The sequence below is a fragment of the Centropristis striata genome, chromosome 17, assembly GCF_030273125.1.
Source record: "Centropristis striata isolate RG_2023a ecotype Rhode Island chromosome 17, C.striata_1.0, whole genome shotgun sequence".
Lineage (NCBI taxonomy): Eukaryota > Metazoa > Chordata > Actinopteri > Perciformes > Serranidae > Centropristis > Centropristis striata.
In genome coordinates, this window is record NC_081533.1 from 34,090,012 (window position 1) to 34,107,927 (window position 17,916).

Here is a 17,916-nt window from a genome sequence, read left to right on the forward strand (position 1 = left end):
CAATCAAAGATGAGGAAATTAAGTTTCTAGATCTATAGTCTAGAGTCAGAGCAAGGATATAGTGGAGGCTCAGTGTCTTTTTTATGTGTATATATATATATATATATATATATATATATATATCTGCAAAATACCAACTGGAACATTTAAAAGTGATATTGATTGAACATTTATGTCGGCCTTAAAAAATGACACAAATAATGCTTAATTTCACCTTAAGAGTTGGTATTTTGCATATATATATATATATATATATATATATATATACATAAAAAGACACTGAGCCTCCACTATATCCTTGCTTTGACCCCAGACTATAGATCCAGAAACTTAATTTCCTCATCTTTGATTGCCTACTTACAAAAAAACTAAGGGGAAATGGTCCAACGACCAACGGCGGCCATTTTGATATGCAAATGAGAAGGTCAAAAACTAAAAATTTTGCTTGGGAACCATTTTTTTTGTATTCAGCACCCTTGGAATAAGTAAAGTAGGCCGGTTCCTGACTTGTACCCATAAATGCTCCTCACTTTCACTTTTTGGACCATTCCGTCTAGACTATTGTTAGGGTTTTTATTTTAGATGGATTTGAACAGGAACATGTGGCAGCAGGTGTTACCTGTGCCTCTCGTCCTTGCGGTCAGGTGTGTGATCTTTGGTCAGCTTGTGTGCTCGTCCCTTCCTGCACAGCATCGCCCGGCTGTCGCCAGCACTCGCCACCACCAGCTCCACGCCATCACGGAGCATCGCCACCGTTGCCGTGGTGCCGGCTGTCAGGAAGGAGACTGAGGAGGAGAACATGAAGTACTCAGCACTTTTAAACCATTTTTACTGTGTTTTTTAATGTTTTTTTGGTCTTACATTCCGCATACTTTGTTTCTTTTTTGTTTATTGTTTTTTTGCTGCAGCACTATATTTTCACACAATTTTAATTATTAATATTGTAACATTATTATTACATTCATCTAAAATGTACTGTGTAGTAAGTATTTGTGTTTGTGTGTGTGTGTGTCTCACGGTTGTTGAAGTAGCTGAGATGTGTGTGTAGCGCCTTGTCAACGTCTAAAAATGCTTTCTTTAAAACTTTCTCCAGGTCGTCCTCCTCCTCCAGAGCGTCTCTGCACAAAAACAATCAACAACTGTTTTAATTTCATACATTCTGATGAGCTTGTTAAATGTTGCTTTATTAGAATTCCAATAAAAATATTCCACCTGATGAACTTCTCCATGAAGGTGTAGCAGTAGTCGGCGGCGTGCGGGCCGCCGTGGCCGTCAAACACAGCGAAGTACAGCAGGTTGTCGTGGATACGGGCGAAACGGAGACGGTCCTCGTTTTGCTTCCTGAGACCCAAAACTGACGCACTGCCGACCCGGGACAGACTGACCTGAGAGGGTGATTCATCCAGTCATCTGTTAGGCAGTTATTCATAAACATGTTCATCCATCCCCCACCAATATGCCTGTTCATCCATCCATCTGTCTGTTCATCCATCCATCCATCTGTCTGTTCATCCATCCCCCACCAATATGTCTGTTCATCCATCCGTTTATCAAACCATGCAGTCTATTCATCCATTAATTCATCAATTTGTTAATACATCCATCCATCCATTTATACGTCCACCTGTCTGTTCATCCATCCATCTGTTTAACCATCAATACATCCACCTGTCTGTTCATCCATCCATCCATCCATCCATCTGTTTATCCATCAATACATCCACCTGTCCGTTCATCCATCCATCCTTCCATCCATCCATCCATCCATCCATCCATCCATCCATCCATCCATCCATCCATCCATCCATCCATCCATCCATCCGTTTATCCATCAATACATCCACCTGTCCGTTCATCCATCCATCCATCCATCCATCTGTTTATCCATCCATCCATCCATCCATCCATTTATACGTCCACCTGTCCGTTCATCCGTTTATCCATCCATCCATCCTTCCATCTGTTTATCCATCAATACATCCACCTGTCCGTTCATCCATCCATCCTTCCATCCATCCATCCATCCATCCATCCATCCGTTTATCCATCAATACATCCACCTGTCCGTTCATCCATCCATCCATCCATCCATCCATCCATCCATCCGTTTATCCATCAATACATCCACCTGTCCGTTCATCCATCCATCCATCCATCCATCCATCCATCCACCGGTCCGTTCATCCATCCATCCATTTGTTTATCCATCCATCCATCCATCCATCCGTTTATCCATCTGTTTATCCATCCATCCATCCATCCATCCATCCATCCATCCATCCATCACCTGTGGAATGGGTTTTCCATATCTGATGCTGGATGGCAGCAGTATCGGTTCTTCTATCCTGTTGTCCCAGATACCGAATGAGTCCCAGGTGACCGGCCGGCCGCTGCCGTCGCTGTCGAAACGAGCTGAACCACTAGCGTGCCGCACGCCCACCACTCCGAACAAAGCCCCGCCCACCTGCAGGGCGACCAATCAGACAGTTGATATGGATAAGTGAGTGGCTATTTGCAAATTACACTTAAATTAGGTAATATTACAGGGCAGTCTGGTAGGAAGATAAATTCTGTATGAGTCAAACAAACCAGGACTGTCAACCAGGAGACCGGCGTTCGAGTCCCATGTGAAAACAATGTGTCACATATTTACGTAACTAATGTTTTTATGCAAGGTAAGTTGTCTATGAAAAACATTGACCACAGACTGTATAATTTGTGGATGCAGTCTATGACGTCACCCATTGGTTTGTGGACTGCTGCCTTAAAACCTTGAGTTCGGTGTTTTGGCCGTCGCCATATTGGTTTCTAGCTGTTGCCATTGTTGTTTTGCAGCTGGTACAAGTACAGAACAGATCGCTATTCTAAATGATGCTACTTCATCAGCTAACAGTGTCTTTTAGTCCAACTGAACACTGAACAAGACGTTTTTAGGCGACCAAAATATTCCAGAAAACATTATGAATCACTGTCAATCATACAGTAGCCCCGCCCTAACTTTGTGTCTTGATTTATCGTCTATTTTACTCAGAATGGGACCACAAGTTACTGAATGAACATCGTGATGTATTGAAGAAAATTTGAAACTAACTATTGAGACCATAAACTAATTATGAGAATGTTTACTGAGAAGTAGGCTAATTTCTCTATTGACTTACATACAAACTGACTTCTTTTTGCAGCCAGTGGAGTCGCCCCCCTGCTGGCTGATAGATAGAATGCAGGTTTAAGGCACTTCCGCATTGGTTTGACTTGTCAGCACTTGAGGTTGCAGCTTGCCATTTATTTTAATCATACATCTTTAATAACTCCTAGCCATTAACTTTTTTTTGCCCTAACCTTAGAGTAGTAGTAACGATTGTTAGGTTTATGAATGAGGTTGTGTGGTTTGGTGTTTCAAAGACATAGTCTCGACGGAATGGTTCAAAAAGTGAAAGTGAGGAGCATTTATGGGTACAAGTCAGGAACCGGCCTACTTTACTTATTCCAAGGGTGCTGAATCCAAAAAAATGGTCCGCAAGTGAAATTTTGAGTTTTTGACCTTCTCATTTGCATATCAAAATGGCGGCCGTTGGTCGTTGGACCATTGTCCCCTTAGTTTTTTTGTAAGTAGGCAATCAAACATGAGGAAATTAAGTTTCTAGATCTATAGTCTAGGGTCAAAACAAGGATATAATGGAGGCTCAGTGTCTTTTTTATGTATATAAAAAAGACACGTTTAAATATGCAAAATACCAACTTTTAAGGTTAAATTAAGCATTATTTGTGTCATTTTTTAAGGCCAACATAAATATTCAATCAATATCACTTTTAAATGTTCGAGTTGGTATTTTGCATATATATATATATATATATATATATATATATATACATAAAAAAGACACTGAGCCTCCACTATATCCTTGCTCTGACTCTAGACTATAAATCTAGAAACTTAATTTCCTCATCTTGATTGCCTACTTACAAAAAAATTAAGGGGAAATGGTCCAATCACTGTGCAAGATGGGCATTTGGTGGCCATTTGATACAAATTAGAAGGTCAAAAACTCAAAATTTCGCTTGGGAACCATTTTTTTTGGACTCAGCACCCTTGAGATATGTAAGGTAGGCCGGTTCCTGACTTGTACCCATAAATGCTCCTCACTTCTTATGGAAGGCCTTTATTCTGAAATCCGTCTAGACTAACACTCACCTGTCCAGAAGTTGTGGATGTTTCTGGCGACGAGCGTAGGGTGAGGAAGGTTTGCCTGCTGATAGCCGAGCGACCACATCGTAGCAGGTTGAGCAGAACTGTGGACGACATGGCTGAGTGTCTCTAACAGCTGTGGAGGAAACACCTGGATGGGCAGCGGGGCCTCTGAAATAAAAATACATTGACATTTTAATCTCCCAGTACTATTTTTGGCTTCAGTTTTCAGATATGGAATCGATGATGGATGCAGAGTGATAAAAGGTCAGAGAAAAATGAGGGACGGTCAGCTGTTGGCGGCATTTTGAAGTTTGATCCTTCCAGCTGGAACATCCTCTTCTTTCTATCACACCTCCCAATCTTTTCTGTGGATATATCTGAGTGTGTGTCCTCCACAAATAGCCCTACACCTCCTGCTGTGTTATAGCAGAGGGTTACCTCGTATTAATTACTAATACTCTGAAAGAAACAAACCGTATCTGCTGATGGAAAAATATAAAACCACATGTAGAGCTTTTATTTTGAACCTGGGTTACTTCTAAGGGGAAAATGAAAGCATGATTCACTTTGACAACGTTATTACAAATGAAACATAACATGCTGTATAATAGACAGTGTCTGGAAAGGTAAAAATGTAATTAAATGTCATTTAAATTTGATTTTGTTTATCAGAATATAGTACAAGTGTCTTTTTCTGGTTTTAGAAGACGAATTACAGTAAAATTATGCAATTTTCTTAGTGTACCAGTCTGCTCTTGGTCTTCTATCATTTGCCTTTTTCCAGGCCGTTATAATCACATTACTGATGACTATTTAGCAAAAAATCTGACCAAAAATAAACCCTATAATATCTTCTTAACATGGATATTGAGGTAAAGAATATTGTGATATTTTTCCAGCTTTAATAATTGCCCATTTCAGAAAAAACAGGCTATATTATAATATTGGATTTTATAATTATATCACTTTAATGCAAAGCTGGTGACGGTAGAGTTCATTTTAACAACTTTATCCCCTGCTATCTTAAGAATATGACCCTTATCTTATATCATAACAATGCAAAAACAAAGCAGAAAATAGAAATACATGACTTAGTTACTCTCCACCTTGTTCACCTTTACTCCATTTCCCTTTGAAGCAGTCTTTACCTGATGCCACGCTGTCAGTGTAAAGTGTCTTGCCAGAGTAAATAAAGCCGTGTTGGTAATCAGCACTGATACAACATTGATTGCTTCACCAACTGCTGATATACTTGGATTTAACTTCAGTGTCGAGCCAAGAAATACGCACATGAGAGGTTTAACTTTGTACAATCTGTGCGTATGACCTCTACATGGCAGCCTGAACAGTTTGTACACACTGAGACACATGTGACCTCTTGTTGTTGACAAAACACAACAATGCACATGCGTATTTGGGTCAAGAGTTTACCCAGTGACACATAAACAAGTTACGGATGACTACAAATCATCCTCTTTGTTTTATATAAAGATTTAGAATAGAGAGGACACTTTTTAAAATGGAATTTATGCTATTTAATCTTATTTATACATAATTAGAATAACCATCACAATGTATTTACTATTAGATGGAGACAAACTAACATGTTAATTGTACTTTTTATATTTTTATATATTTAAAAAATATATTTTTGCATGTTGAATTTTTCTATTCTTTCTATTATTTTCTATTTAAGCTGCTTAATTTATATTTATCTTTAGCACTTTGTGTGTTCTTATGCACCAATGCACAATGCGACAGCAAATTCCTTGTATGTATAAAAATTATTCTGACTGCAAAAAATAAATATAAAAAAAGTCTGAAAACTAACAAAGAAATGCCATATTTGACATAGTTAAGTAAAAATGATTCCTAACTACAATGGTTTTATGTAAAAGCATATAGTATAGCACAGTGTAAACAAAAACAAAAAAATAAAATAATAAATATACCAAAGCAAAGACACAAAATTACTTAATTACAACATATAATATGCTCCATATAAACTAGTTTAAGGGCTGTCAATAGTTTTAAAAATATATTTAATAAAAAAAATATATATATATTGAAAATAAACTGCAAAAAATAATAACTAATAAAGAAATGTCGTATTTGGGGCGTTGCTTCAGTAAATAACAATAGTTTAAAAGAATAACTGTGAACATATTAATTAACAGCAGTGGTGCATTTACTCCAGAATGCTTTATGAGTACTTTCCCCTCAACTGAGACAAATAATTTACTTTTAACACCATTTTGCTACGTTAAACAGCGTTTTATCAACAAATATATACATGAATGCTGTATAAAGTATCTGATAAAACTTTTGTCACTTATTTTGTATTTCTACACAGAAGTTTTAGCACTTTTATTTAAGTAAATTATCTGAGTGAACTGACAACAAAAATGGCGCTGACAAAAACTCACCTTCTTCTTCAGTTTTCTTTAATTGGTGATTTTTCCCGCCGGTGCTGTTTCCGTGGCAACAGGTGTCCTTCGGCCGTCAGTCGCCCCCTGCGCTGTGGCTGCTGAGCTCGCGGGGGGCTCGGCTCGAGGACACTGGAGCGGAGCCGCGAGCGACCAATCAGGAGCCGGCAACGTCACAGTCGAATGCTTTCAGAGTGGGCGTGCCTGATTTTGGCGCCAAGCCAAAAAAAAGTGGAGCGTCTGTAACTGGAGCCTTCTCACCTTTCTCCTCACTTATTGAGTTATTATTTTTAACTGACACAAACTCTGATAATTATAAACCAGGGGTGGAAGTACATTTACATAAGTACTGTACATTTTGAGAAACCCTAAAAGCCTAAACCAGAAAATTATATTTTTTGGATGCACATTGAAAAAGAAGCGTTTCAGAGTGAAAAAGTACCACAAAGAAGTTAATATTAGAATAAAATACAAACAGACAAAATAAATAAAAGCTCACAGTAGTAAAATTAAGAAAAGTACAGAAATAAAAATAAATGCTGCAAAAGAAAAACCTTTGATAAAAATAATAAATTATGCTAAAAATGACCCAACTGATGAAAAGAAATGGAGTGTTTATTGAACCTGCTGCCAAATAATAGGCTAATAATAATAAAACAAATGTAAAAGTGCAATATGCTGCTCACAGCTTGTTTTTCTTGAAATAACAAAAACATATAAAACCTAATATTTTTATCCAATTAAAACTTTGACTTTCCTTTTAACATTTTCCTCAAACATACAAAATAACATTTTTCCATACAACACAACATCATACATCTGCTGATATGAAGTTTTCATCACCAGTGGAACCGGCAAATTATTTTTGCTACATCAGGTATTTTTGTGCAATGTGTTGCTCAGTTTGTTTATCTTCAACACAGCTCAATTTTTTTGCCACCTAAAAATGCACACCCCAAAAAACCCCAAATTATGTATTTCTTTGAATTGTTCGAGAGGTATCTGAATTTACTCTAAATATACCTAATTATGTCAGTTAAACCTTTACTTAATGTTTACCTAAATGAGAAAAAGACTGTATGTTGCTTTATTTAATGCATAATGTATGAAATGCAATAAAATAACAACTGACAAATTTTCAAATAAGTTATCGTTAATACCTGCTGTATCAAATTTGATACAAAAAATTTCAACACGATTTTAATATAACTTAAGTGAAATATGAAATATTAATTAATTTTACGTTACATCAGTCTATTAAATTTTCCAATTGATTTGAAAATTTGAAAGTTCTTATTATCTTAACTTTTTCAAAATTGACATGTGGGTCACTGATTGATGGCAGCCATATTGGAATATCTCCAGTGAAGGCCTTCAGGTGCATTAATTCCTGATCCATAATGGATTATTCAGGTACTGCATGTATCTGATCAGGTTTTTCTGGAAAAAAATATCACACTGATGATGTAGAGGTCTCAAAAACGTATGTATCAAATATGATACACTTGGCTTTACAGGATTAAGGCAAGACACTACCAGCTGTGGAAAGATTTCAGTTCCCTTATTTCAGTAAAAGTACTAATACCACACTGTGAAATTACTCCACTACAGTAAAAGTCCTGCATTCAAACCTTACTTTAGTAAAAGTGCAAAAGTATCAGCATCAAAATGTACTTAAAGTATCAAAAGTAAAAGTATTGCGGAATGGACCCACTCAAAAATGTTCTCAATATGTTCTAAATATAATATTGGATTACTATCATTGATGCATTTATGTAAGCAGTGTTGTAATTTTGTAAAGATAGGGCTCATTTAAACTACTTTGAGGTTTAATTAAAAAAAAACTTTTCACTTTATTATCACTTTTTGTTAAATTTCGACCTGTAAAGTAACTAAAGCTGTCAGCTAAATGTAGTGGAATGAAAAGTACAATATTATTAATGTAATAATAATAATAATAATAATATAATTAATTAATAATTAATAATATAATGATGTCATTTTTATACATTTAACTGATTATACTGACATACTTTTACTTTTTAATGTAGAACAGTTTTTGCAGTGTTGCATCCTCCACCACTACTGTGAAGCTTTTAGCCTCCAGATGGCAGCAAAACTGTATTCAAAATTCCTCCAGTGTCTTTATTGACGTTTAAGATAAACAGCAGTATCTCTCCTTATGAGTTCAACTGATTCAACTTTAACACACAAACCAAAGGTCAATGCTTCTTTGAAGTCAAAGATAAACTCGAGCCCCTGCAGTTTGCATACAAACAACACATGGGAGTGAACGATGCCGTTCTCTACATGCTTCACCATGTTCTTGCTCATCTGGAGGAAACTGGTGCTTATGTGAGAATCATGTTCTTTGATTTTTCAAGCGCATTCAACACCATCCAACCCAACATACTCAAAAACAAGCTGACAGAGATGGAGTGGATCTTTCCTTCATCTCCTGGATCACAGATTAGCTGACAGGAAGACCACTGTATGTCAGGTTGGGGAACTGTGTTTCTGGGACATTAATGAGCAGCACAGGGGCTCCACAAGGCACTGTTCTGGCTCCACTCCTGTTCACACTGTACAGGGGCTCCACAAGGCACTGCTCTGGCTCCACTCCTGTTCACACTGTACAGGGGCTCCACAAGGCACTGTTCTGGCTCCATTCCTGTTCACACTACACAGCAGATTTCAAATACAACTCTGAGTCCTGCCACATCCAGAAGTACTCCGACAACACTGCTATTGTGGCGTGTATCAGGAATGGACAGGAATCTGGTGACAAAAGTCAAACACAATTAAAGCACAAGGGTCACCACTTGAACACAACAACTCAAAATTGATCACACTTGTGGCTGATGATGTGAGGGAACATATAAGGCAGTTCAGAGAGCACTGGTTGGTGAGGCCCTACAATGGATAGAAATCTGAGAGGAAGAGTTCCTGTGAGAGGAGGTTGAGGTGGTCAGTGAAGACAAAGAACAGTAATATCTGATGAAATCAGAGCTTCTGTGATTGACCATGTTCTTGTCCATGGTATGAGCATGAGGGAGGCGGGACAAAGGTACAACCAAACATCAGTAGATTCACTGTGTCCACCAGAATCTAAAGATTTAGAGAAGAGAACAGGTAAATACCTGTTTTGACATTATAGTACAGTATGTGAATGTTGACAGCAATTACTGGATGACATACTATATACTGTACCACAGTACTGTAAGTAAATATATGTGTCAGTACATCACTGTACCAATGTACTGTAGTATTGTAATGGAGGGTTGGTCTGTTTGTAGGCCAGTATATTTTTTGCAACATGCATTTAGCCTACAGTGAACAATGAACATGTATTTCTCCAGCTTCATGTCCTGAGCATTGTGTTTTCTATGTTTCTATCGAGTGTTTAGTGACTGCTCAGTAGTGTTTTTAATTTTGATTGACTCGGGGCACGATTTGACAACATGGTTCAGTTTTGAGCACAGATTGAACTGTTTTGAGGTGAAAGTTTGGTTTTGCAAGAAGACTCTGAGGTTTTGTGAATGTAGCTTGAAAATTGGGTTTTGTGTTCACAGTTTAGAGAAAAGGGGAGCAGCTTTCAAGAAATGTGTCTTAGCAATCAAGAAAAACTGTAAACTAATAAAACTAATAAAAGCAGAAAGTTAAAAATGAACCCAGCATCAGAAAATTTAGCAAACAGAAACCAATCAGAGGGCTGGGAGTAAAAATCACCTGACCCACTGTGAACTCTTTAGGTAATCTGGGGTCAGTGACCGGCTACAAAATACACATTTCAAGAGTCCTGACCTCATTTATATACAGTCTCTGGTCCTGACAAAACTCATCAGTGTGACAGAAGAGAGACGAGACTTCAACAAGATGACACTCGCTTCAGTCTGCGGACTTCTCTGTAAGTGTTTTTATTCCTAACTTTATTTCTAACTTTAGGAAAACATTTAAAAAAAAATATTTTCCTCTGTGTTTCAGTGCTGTGTGTCCACTTCTACTTTGTGGATGCAGACAATATTTTCGATGGCTCTTCGTCCCATTGTGAGTATTTTTCAGTAACTTTACTGCAGGTTTATCTGCAGGACAATATGCATACTGGATTTTATTTTAAAAAGTTTTTTTTTTGTGCAGATCAAAAAGTTCAGTTTGTTTTCTAGCCTAGGTTAATGTACTCTTAAGTCATAGACAGTGGCAGGAATGTAACTAAAACTTTGACTACACTGTAAAAAATGTTTGTAGAAATAACAGTAAAACACTGTCAAATAAATCAGAAATAGGGCGTAAAATTAAAATATATGTATATCACCGTATTAGACACTTTTAATTACCGTAAATCAAAGAATAGCACAAAACTTACTTTTTTCTTTATTAAAGTGGAAGAAACACACAGTTTTGCTGTAAAAATATAACATTTTAATGCAAAAATTATGGAGAAATACCATGATGTGTGAATGAATGACACAATTACCCTAAAAATAACGGGAATATTCAGTCTAAATTACAGTTTTTGCTGATATTTACATTCAAATTTAGAATAGAAAATCCACTCATTGTAATTTTTACGGTGAAGTTCTGGCAACCACAGCTGCCGGTATTTTACCGTAAATTAAACAGATTTTTTTTTACAATGTACTTAAGTACTGCACTAATAATTTGTTTAAAGAATCATCATAAAATGTAAAAAAATCAGGCACATTTGGTGAGTTTAACTTACTAGCCGTGGTAATCTGATGTCTTTTGCATAAAGAGACATCCAGCATGTTGTATACTTCTTATAAAGATGAAATCATACCCAGAACTCCTCTTTTCTCTTTGACATCAGCCGTGCAGCGTCGGGACACCAACACCAAGAGGAATTATACTGATGTCGTTGCAACGAGGTTCACGGTCTCCCCGACCTGGTACCTCAATGTGGGCGACACCATAGTCATCAACTGCACCACACACAGCGACAAAGGGAACTACGGCGACAAGATGGACCTGCTGCTGACCTGGACCAAGATGAGCCCTGGAGAGAGGACCAAGAAAGTTCGGGGGGTTAACATTCACATTACTCAGATACAAAAGCTATTTTTAGATACCTAATTCCCAACAAGTTCTCCAACTAAAACGACAGAAGAGGTTGTGTGTCAGTACCACCCATTACCACACGTATGTAAGTATCGTGTCTCGTGGTACAGCGTCACGTTCTAAAAATAGCACAGAATTTGTGGTTGTTAACACAGTTTCTGTGAATTTGTGTTACAAAACCATTGAAATAGGTGTAGGGCAAAAAACTTCCTGGTAAGGCGTTTTAAAAGACAGTTTAAACAGTAAATAAATGTCTGAATGAAGTGAAGTGAAGTAGTTACAAGGGTCACTTACAACTGGAAGTTACGTTCAGAAAGGTGATTCACGTAACTTACATAAACAACGTAACTTACGTAAACAATGTAACTTTCATAAACAACGTAACTTTCATAAACAACGTAACTTAAGTTGAAAATCATTTACTTAGTTTTCACACGGGACACGAACCTTGCTCTGGTGGGAGTCCACCGTTTGTTGGGGCCATCCACCACCCCAGGCTCTAGTGCCTGTGGAAATCCGCCCTTCTAACTTTGCTTCGCCATCAATCACTACTACGTCGTGCAAGATGGCGGCGGACACATTGCAGCGGTTGGTGAAAAAGGTCAATATCACTTGTTTTTTGGTTGCCTGTACACAAGACCTACATTGACAATTTAGAGGGGAGAACAGGCTGCTAATTCCTCATTTATAGTTCTTGGAACACCAAATTGACAGACTTTTTAGCTCTTGATTTAGAGTAGGTGCTTTCCCAGCACAAGTGAAGTGCACAGTGATTGGTTGAACAAAAGAGGACTGGAAAATGAACAACAGACACTACAAAACACAAACACCTGCTCATATTGAAAAAAAAAAATAGAAGAAAACGCAGACAAATGGATTCTGACTAATTCTGATTCTGATGAACTGTCACTTGCGTGTTCCTATTGGCAGTGCACATGTAAACAGAAGAAGTCTTTGAAGGTATGTAGTTCTCAGGGAACTCCCCAGTGGTCAGATCCTCTCAGGGAGTCCCCACAACTGTTTGCAAAATACCAAATCACAGAACCCATTGACTGCCATCAGATCATGATTTAGCTTTCCTATCTGCATTTATATGCCGAGGAACAATACGGTTGTAGATCTCTCAACTCGACTCCATTCTGTGTCAATTTGCTGATCAAGCTGTAAACAATGACCTGTGCGTGGAAGAGGACGTTCTGGCCCAGATTTTTGGATATCAGGTTGCTACTTTGGCCTTTGGCCCCAGAGGCTAAATCTCCTTCAGACTGATAGCCGATGGGTTCCAAGAATGACAGGTCCTTGATTTCAGACAAACAAACAAAGCCAGCAACTACTGACTTGGCCAGCTAAAATAACAACTGTCCCCTCTCACAGGTCCTGGTGAGGCAGCGAGCCTCAGAATCTCCTATCTCCTATGTGCTTGGTCCTGTTACCCATGAGCACCAGGGTGTCTACTCCTGCAACGGCGACGGCAGCTTTCCTGATGTTTATGTTCGTGACTGGCACCAAATGATCTGGGTGGCTGGTGGGCAATTTTCATATACTGTGAAAATAACAATAAATATTGTTGGGCTTTGCAAATGAAAGTTCATGATTTCCATCTATCTCACCGACACAGATGCTTCTCCGAGAGCCTCCATAGATGTGATCAGCCACAACCGAAGCCAGTTCTTCCACAATGAGATGTTCACTGTGAGCTGCCAGCTGCCCGACGACAACACCCAATGGAAGATGATGAGGTTTGTAGCAGTATTTTGTTTGAAATTGTAATTTTCAAACAATGTTCACTGTACTGGACTAACCATCAGAAACAAATCCTAGTCAGTGAAAGATTATTTTCCTTGCATACTTGAATTGAGTTGTACGAAACTTCATGTCGTGTTTTCAGTAGTTGTTAAGATATTCAGTCTGGAACAAAGTGGTGGACCACCATTGCTATCTGTATCATGTGTTGGTACAGCTGAGGCTGACTGGAATTAGTTTAGATGTGCAGGTACAGTAGTGTTCAAAATAATAGCAGTCCAATGTGACTAACCAGATTAATCCAGGTTTTTAGTATATTTTTTATTGCTACATGGCAAACAAGGTACCAGTAGGTGCAGTAGATTCTCAGAAAACCAACAAGACCCAGCATTCATGATATGCAGCTCTCAAAAAAACACAACAAGGCACCTACTGGTACCTTGTTTGCCATGTAGCAATAAAAAATATATTAAAAACCAGGATTCATCTGGTTAGTCACATTGCTATTATATTATTGCTACTGCTATTATTTCGATGTGTTGGTGGCACAACATGAAAAATGAAGAGATTACCAAAAGTATAACATTTTGACCAACATTTAATCCTGAGGGCAGCATTGTTGTCCATCAATAAGTCAAAACCACAAATGTGAACCTCATGGTGCCGCTAGAGAAAAATAAGAGCATTACATTGATAGAGTTCATCATCTTGGAACCATGAATGTCTGTATCCAACCTTGTGCCAATCAGGTTGAAAGGTATCGGAATATTTCACAGGATAAGTAAAAACCATGCAATTGAAAATCATGGTACTCACCAAAGTTGTTCGGGATTCATCCTCTGGGGAAGATGAATATCTTGACCATATGTCATGGCAATCCATCCAATCAGTGTTGAGAAATTTCACTAAGAAACAAAAACCTCAAGGTGGCATTAAAGGAAAAGTAAGACCACAGTCAGTAAGTTTTGTCCTTTGGGGAACATGAATGTCCAAAATTTAATGTCAGTCCATCCAACCGGTGAAATATTAAAGTGTAAACCAAAGTAACACACTGTGCTTCTGCTTTCAAAGACATATCAACTGGTTAGGAGATCTCACGGAGTGTCCCAACCAAGTGTCTTCCGGACGCCGCCTGTCCTGTACCGTACGCTCCGGTCACCCCTGGTCGGATCAGTTGTTCTGGTGTGAGAATCCAGCAGGAGAGAGGAGCAACGTCCTCAACGTCACCACCAGTACACAGCCTTTATTCTCTTTCCTTTTTATTCTTATCAGTGTTTTATCCCTCTACAGCTCTACTCAGCACTACACATTTGATGGTACTTTTGCAACATGGTCTCACAGAAATCCGTGAAATAGCCACGGTTTTCGCTTAACTCAAAATCCGTGGAATAGCCACGGAATCGCTCAAATTTCCGTGAAACTGATACGGATTTCGCTACAATGCAAAGTCATATCCCGTGGCTATTCCAACATACAAAGTGATTTTGTACATTCACTGAGTGAATATTTAGAAAATAAAAGATATATTTCTCGCTAGAAATGTGATCAAAATCCATTTTTATGCAGAAACAAAGTCAAAATATTAATTTTTTCGCTAAAAATGAGAGAACTGTCCGCCATGTTTTTTGTTCTGACCGCCGGAACCTTGAAAGTCACGTGACTTGGAACAAACCAATAGGAAAAAATATCAATGGGATGGCCACGGGATATGACTGTCATTAACTTGCATTGTAGCGAAATCCGTGAGCGATTCCGTGGCTATTCCACAGAAATCCGTGAAATAGCCACGGATTTTGCTTAACTCAAAATCCGTGGCTATTTCACGGATTTCTGTGAGACCAGGTTCTACTTTTGCGTTAGCTGCATATTTCCATTTCATGTTACTCTATGCTCCACATCCTCTAAGTTTCAGCAAATATTGTACCCTGCACCCCATTATAATTATTTGGTAGCTGTAGTTATAAGTCACTTTTCAGCTTAAGATTCTACAAGAAAAAACAGGTGTTAAAAATAAAATACTTCCCTATATTCTAGAAAAAAAACTAAACAGATTTCTCTGTTAGTGAGGTTACTTTTAAAACACGTCAAATTACTGAATACATACACGAAAATGTAATTTGTAATGCATTTAATTTGATTAATCAAATTAAGAAACATATTCGAAACATTTTGGATTTGTTTTTTTAATACTTTTACACTCCTGGTTGTCATGTGTCAGGTCGCACACTGTTGAAATGCGTGCCTCATATGAACTTAAGAGCAAATAAAGGAAAAACAAATAAGGCGGGTAACGGGTGCTGTCCTCCAACAAGGCCATTTGTGTCTGCCCTGAGATTTGGATCCACTCCAAACATGTGATGTGTTCTTCCTCGGTCGATGATACAAACTTCTACCAAGGTCCATCAAAATCAGGCCAGTAGTTTTTCTGTCAGATGAACAAACCAACACACAGATGTAGGCAAAAACATGACCTTATAGGCGAAGGGAAGTAATCCCCTAAATGATAGAAATAGCAACTTCTGATTCGCAAAAAATGATTTCAGGCTTAACCCGTGAGTTTTCTTAGGGGTCAAAAATGACCCGACACTATGTTAAAGAGCATAAGAAACCTCCTTACTGATCTTTTTTTCAACTCGTAATTGAATGACTTTTCCTAAAATGACCCAAACATGAGAAAAAGTAAAGGTAACACTTTACAATAACCAACTAAATAATGTTTATAGATGGTTTATAAACCAATAATTAACATTTACAAAGTATTTAATCTTAAAAAAAAGGTTCAACCAATTTCTTAAAGGTCTTGTTTATATACACTACTGGTCAAAAGTTTTAGAACACACCAACTTTTCCAGAATTTAATTGAAAATGATGCAGTTTAATGTCTCAGTGTTCTCTGAAATGAATGCACATTTGCAACATTTAAAATTCTTTATTGAGCATGATAGTGTTTTGAAAGTAAAAAAAAAGATTCAAAATCACATTTTATGTTGAACTAAAGGACTAAAAAAAGACACAAAATGACCAGAAAAGACACCAAAAGACACAAAATGACTAAAAAAGACACAAAATGACTTACAAAGACATGAAAAGAATTCAAAAATGGACAAAATAGCCCAAGACTCCATAGAGTTAAGTTGTTAACCCATTTCTTGTTCCCTGAAAAAGGCCTACTTGTATAAATCTGAAATGTACATTATTTTTCAGTTTTGGTTAAGCTTACCTTTTTTTATTTACCTCTGGCAGTTCACCACTTACCTTTGTACCCTTTCAAGCTGTTCATTTGACTTGAACTGCTTGAATTTCAATAAAAAAATGGAAAAATTGGGGTGTTCTAAAACTTTTGACCGGTAGTGTATATATTGATATCTGGTGATCCTTTGGAAGTGCCCGACCACTTGGTTTGGAACCACTGAGCTAAACAACAAGCTCACTAACCCGGCCAATATAACTATTTATTCCGTTCTAGTCATGGTAGAACATACCATCTGAAGTCCCTCAACCAAACTGTCTCCCTGTGTGCAGCTGTAGTGATGATAGCTCTGGACATTCCCCGACTTCCTGTGTTGGAGGGCGAGGACGTGACGCTGCGCTGCGTTCACAGAAACAGAACCACCGGGGAAATCAGCTACAACTTCGAGGCCTTCTTTTACAAGAACGGCCGTGTGACCTGGTAAATGATCCAGAATGAATTGAAACAAGAGTTGGCAGTTTGATGGAAAGAATGGTGTTTTAACAATGATTCCAATCTTTTCTGTAATCAAAGAATGGGCAGCAGTTACAAAATGATTCATTTTAATTTGGTAGGCACGACTATAATGGCCTCATAACTCTGGAAGCAGTGACCAAGGCTGACGAAGGACTCTACAGATGTAAAAATACAATGAGGGAACAGTCTCATGACAGCTGGCTCACTGTTAAAGGTAAAAACACTTTAAAATAAATAATAATAATAATATATATATATAAACGCTTGACACATCATTCTGTTCACGTCAGCTCGGCCAGAGGCAGACCAGAAGGAGAAGAAAGACGATGTCATCAAGACGGCGTAGATGTTCCCTGGCTCCGCCTCCAGGCCTAGTCCTGCTCTCTGATTGGTCGAATGAACCCAACTGTCTCTCACAACAGTAAGGCTCAAGGCTCTCGGATCTTTCTGTGTCTAAATCAGATCTGCTGCACACTCTGATGTGTTTCTGATTGATAAATCTGAATATTAAACTAAAAACTTAATGTTGTATCTTCGTTTTTCTGTCTTTCACCTTATTGTTCAGTTCACCTTATAACATATCTTCATTTCATTTCTGAAATAAAACAATTCACTTGATGAAAACACAATTCATTTCTTGATATGTGCAACTTTGTTTATTGGGCCGTCAGAGGTCCAAATACACTGTTGCATATGCAGTTTGGTAGCCGCGAGCTAACGTTAGCTAACAGTTAAAGTTGTTTTTATCACACTAAACTGTTTTGAATAACTTCCTG

General features: G+C 37.9%; 2 protein-coding genes across 2 annotated transcripts in view; one reads left to right on the plus strand and one right to left on the minus strand.

Annotated features, from left to right (window-relative positions):
- The window catches only part of ppm1ka (protein phosphatase, Mg2+/Mn2+ dependent 1Ka), a 9,884-nt gene extending 3,140 nt beyond the window's left edge, over positions 1 to 6,744 (minus strand). The window contains exons 1-6 of the mRNA XM_059354959.1: positions 6,616 to 6,744; positions 4,193 to 4,357; positions 2,288 to 2,464; positions 1,213 to 1,385; positions 1,018 to 1,118; positions 620 to 785 (exon numbers count right to left, since the gene is read on the minus strand). Coding sequence (XP_059210942.1) covers positions 620 to 785; positions 1,018 to 1,118; positions 1,213 to 1,385; positions 2,288 to 2,464; positions 4,193 to 4,303 — 728 coding nt within the window. The 5' untranslated portion in view covers positions 4,304 to 4,357; positions 6,616 to 6,744. The remainder of the gene's footprint in view (positions 1 to 619; positions 786 to 1,017; positions 1,119 to 1,212; positions 1,386 to 2,287; positions 2,465 to 4,192; positions 4,358 to 6,615) is intronic.
- A 3,681-nt stretch (positions 6,745 to 10,425) lies between these two features.
- Positions 10,426 to 17,669, plus strand: LOC131989663 (uncharacterized). The gene is made up of 9 exons (XM_059354961.1): positions 10,426 to 10,522; positions 10,600 to 10,662; positions 11,444 to 11,649; positions 13,066 to 13,216; positions 13,310 to 13,430; positions 14,506 to 14,666; positions 16,957 to 17,104; positions 17,239 to 17,354; positions 17,431 to 17,669. The coding sequence occupies exons 1-9, from the start codon at positions 10,492 to 10,494 to the stop codon at positions 17,484 to 17,486; spliced, it is 1,053 nt and encodes a 350-aa protein (XP_059210944.1). The 5' UTR covers positions 10,426 to 10,491; the 3' UTR covers positions 17,487 to 17,669.
- The last annotated feature ends 247 nt before the right edge of the window (positions 17,670 to 17,916 follow it).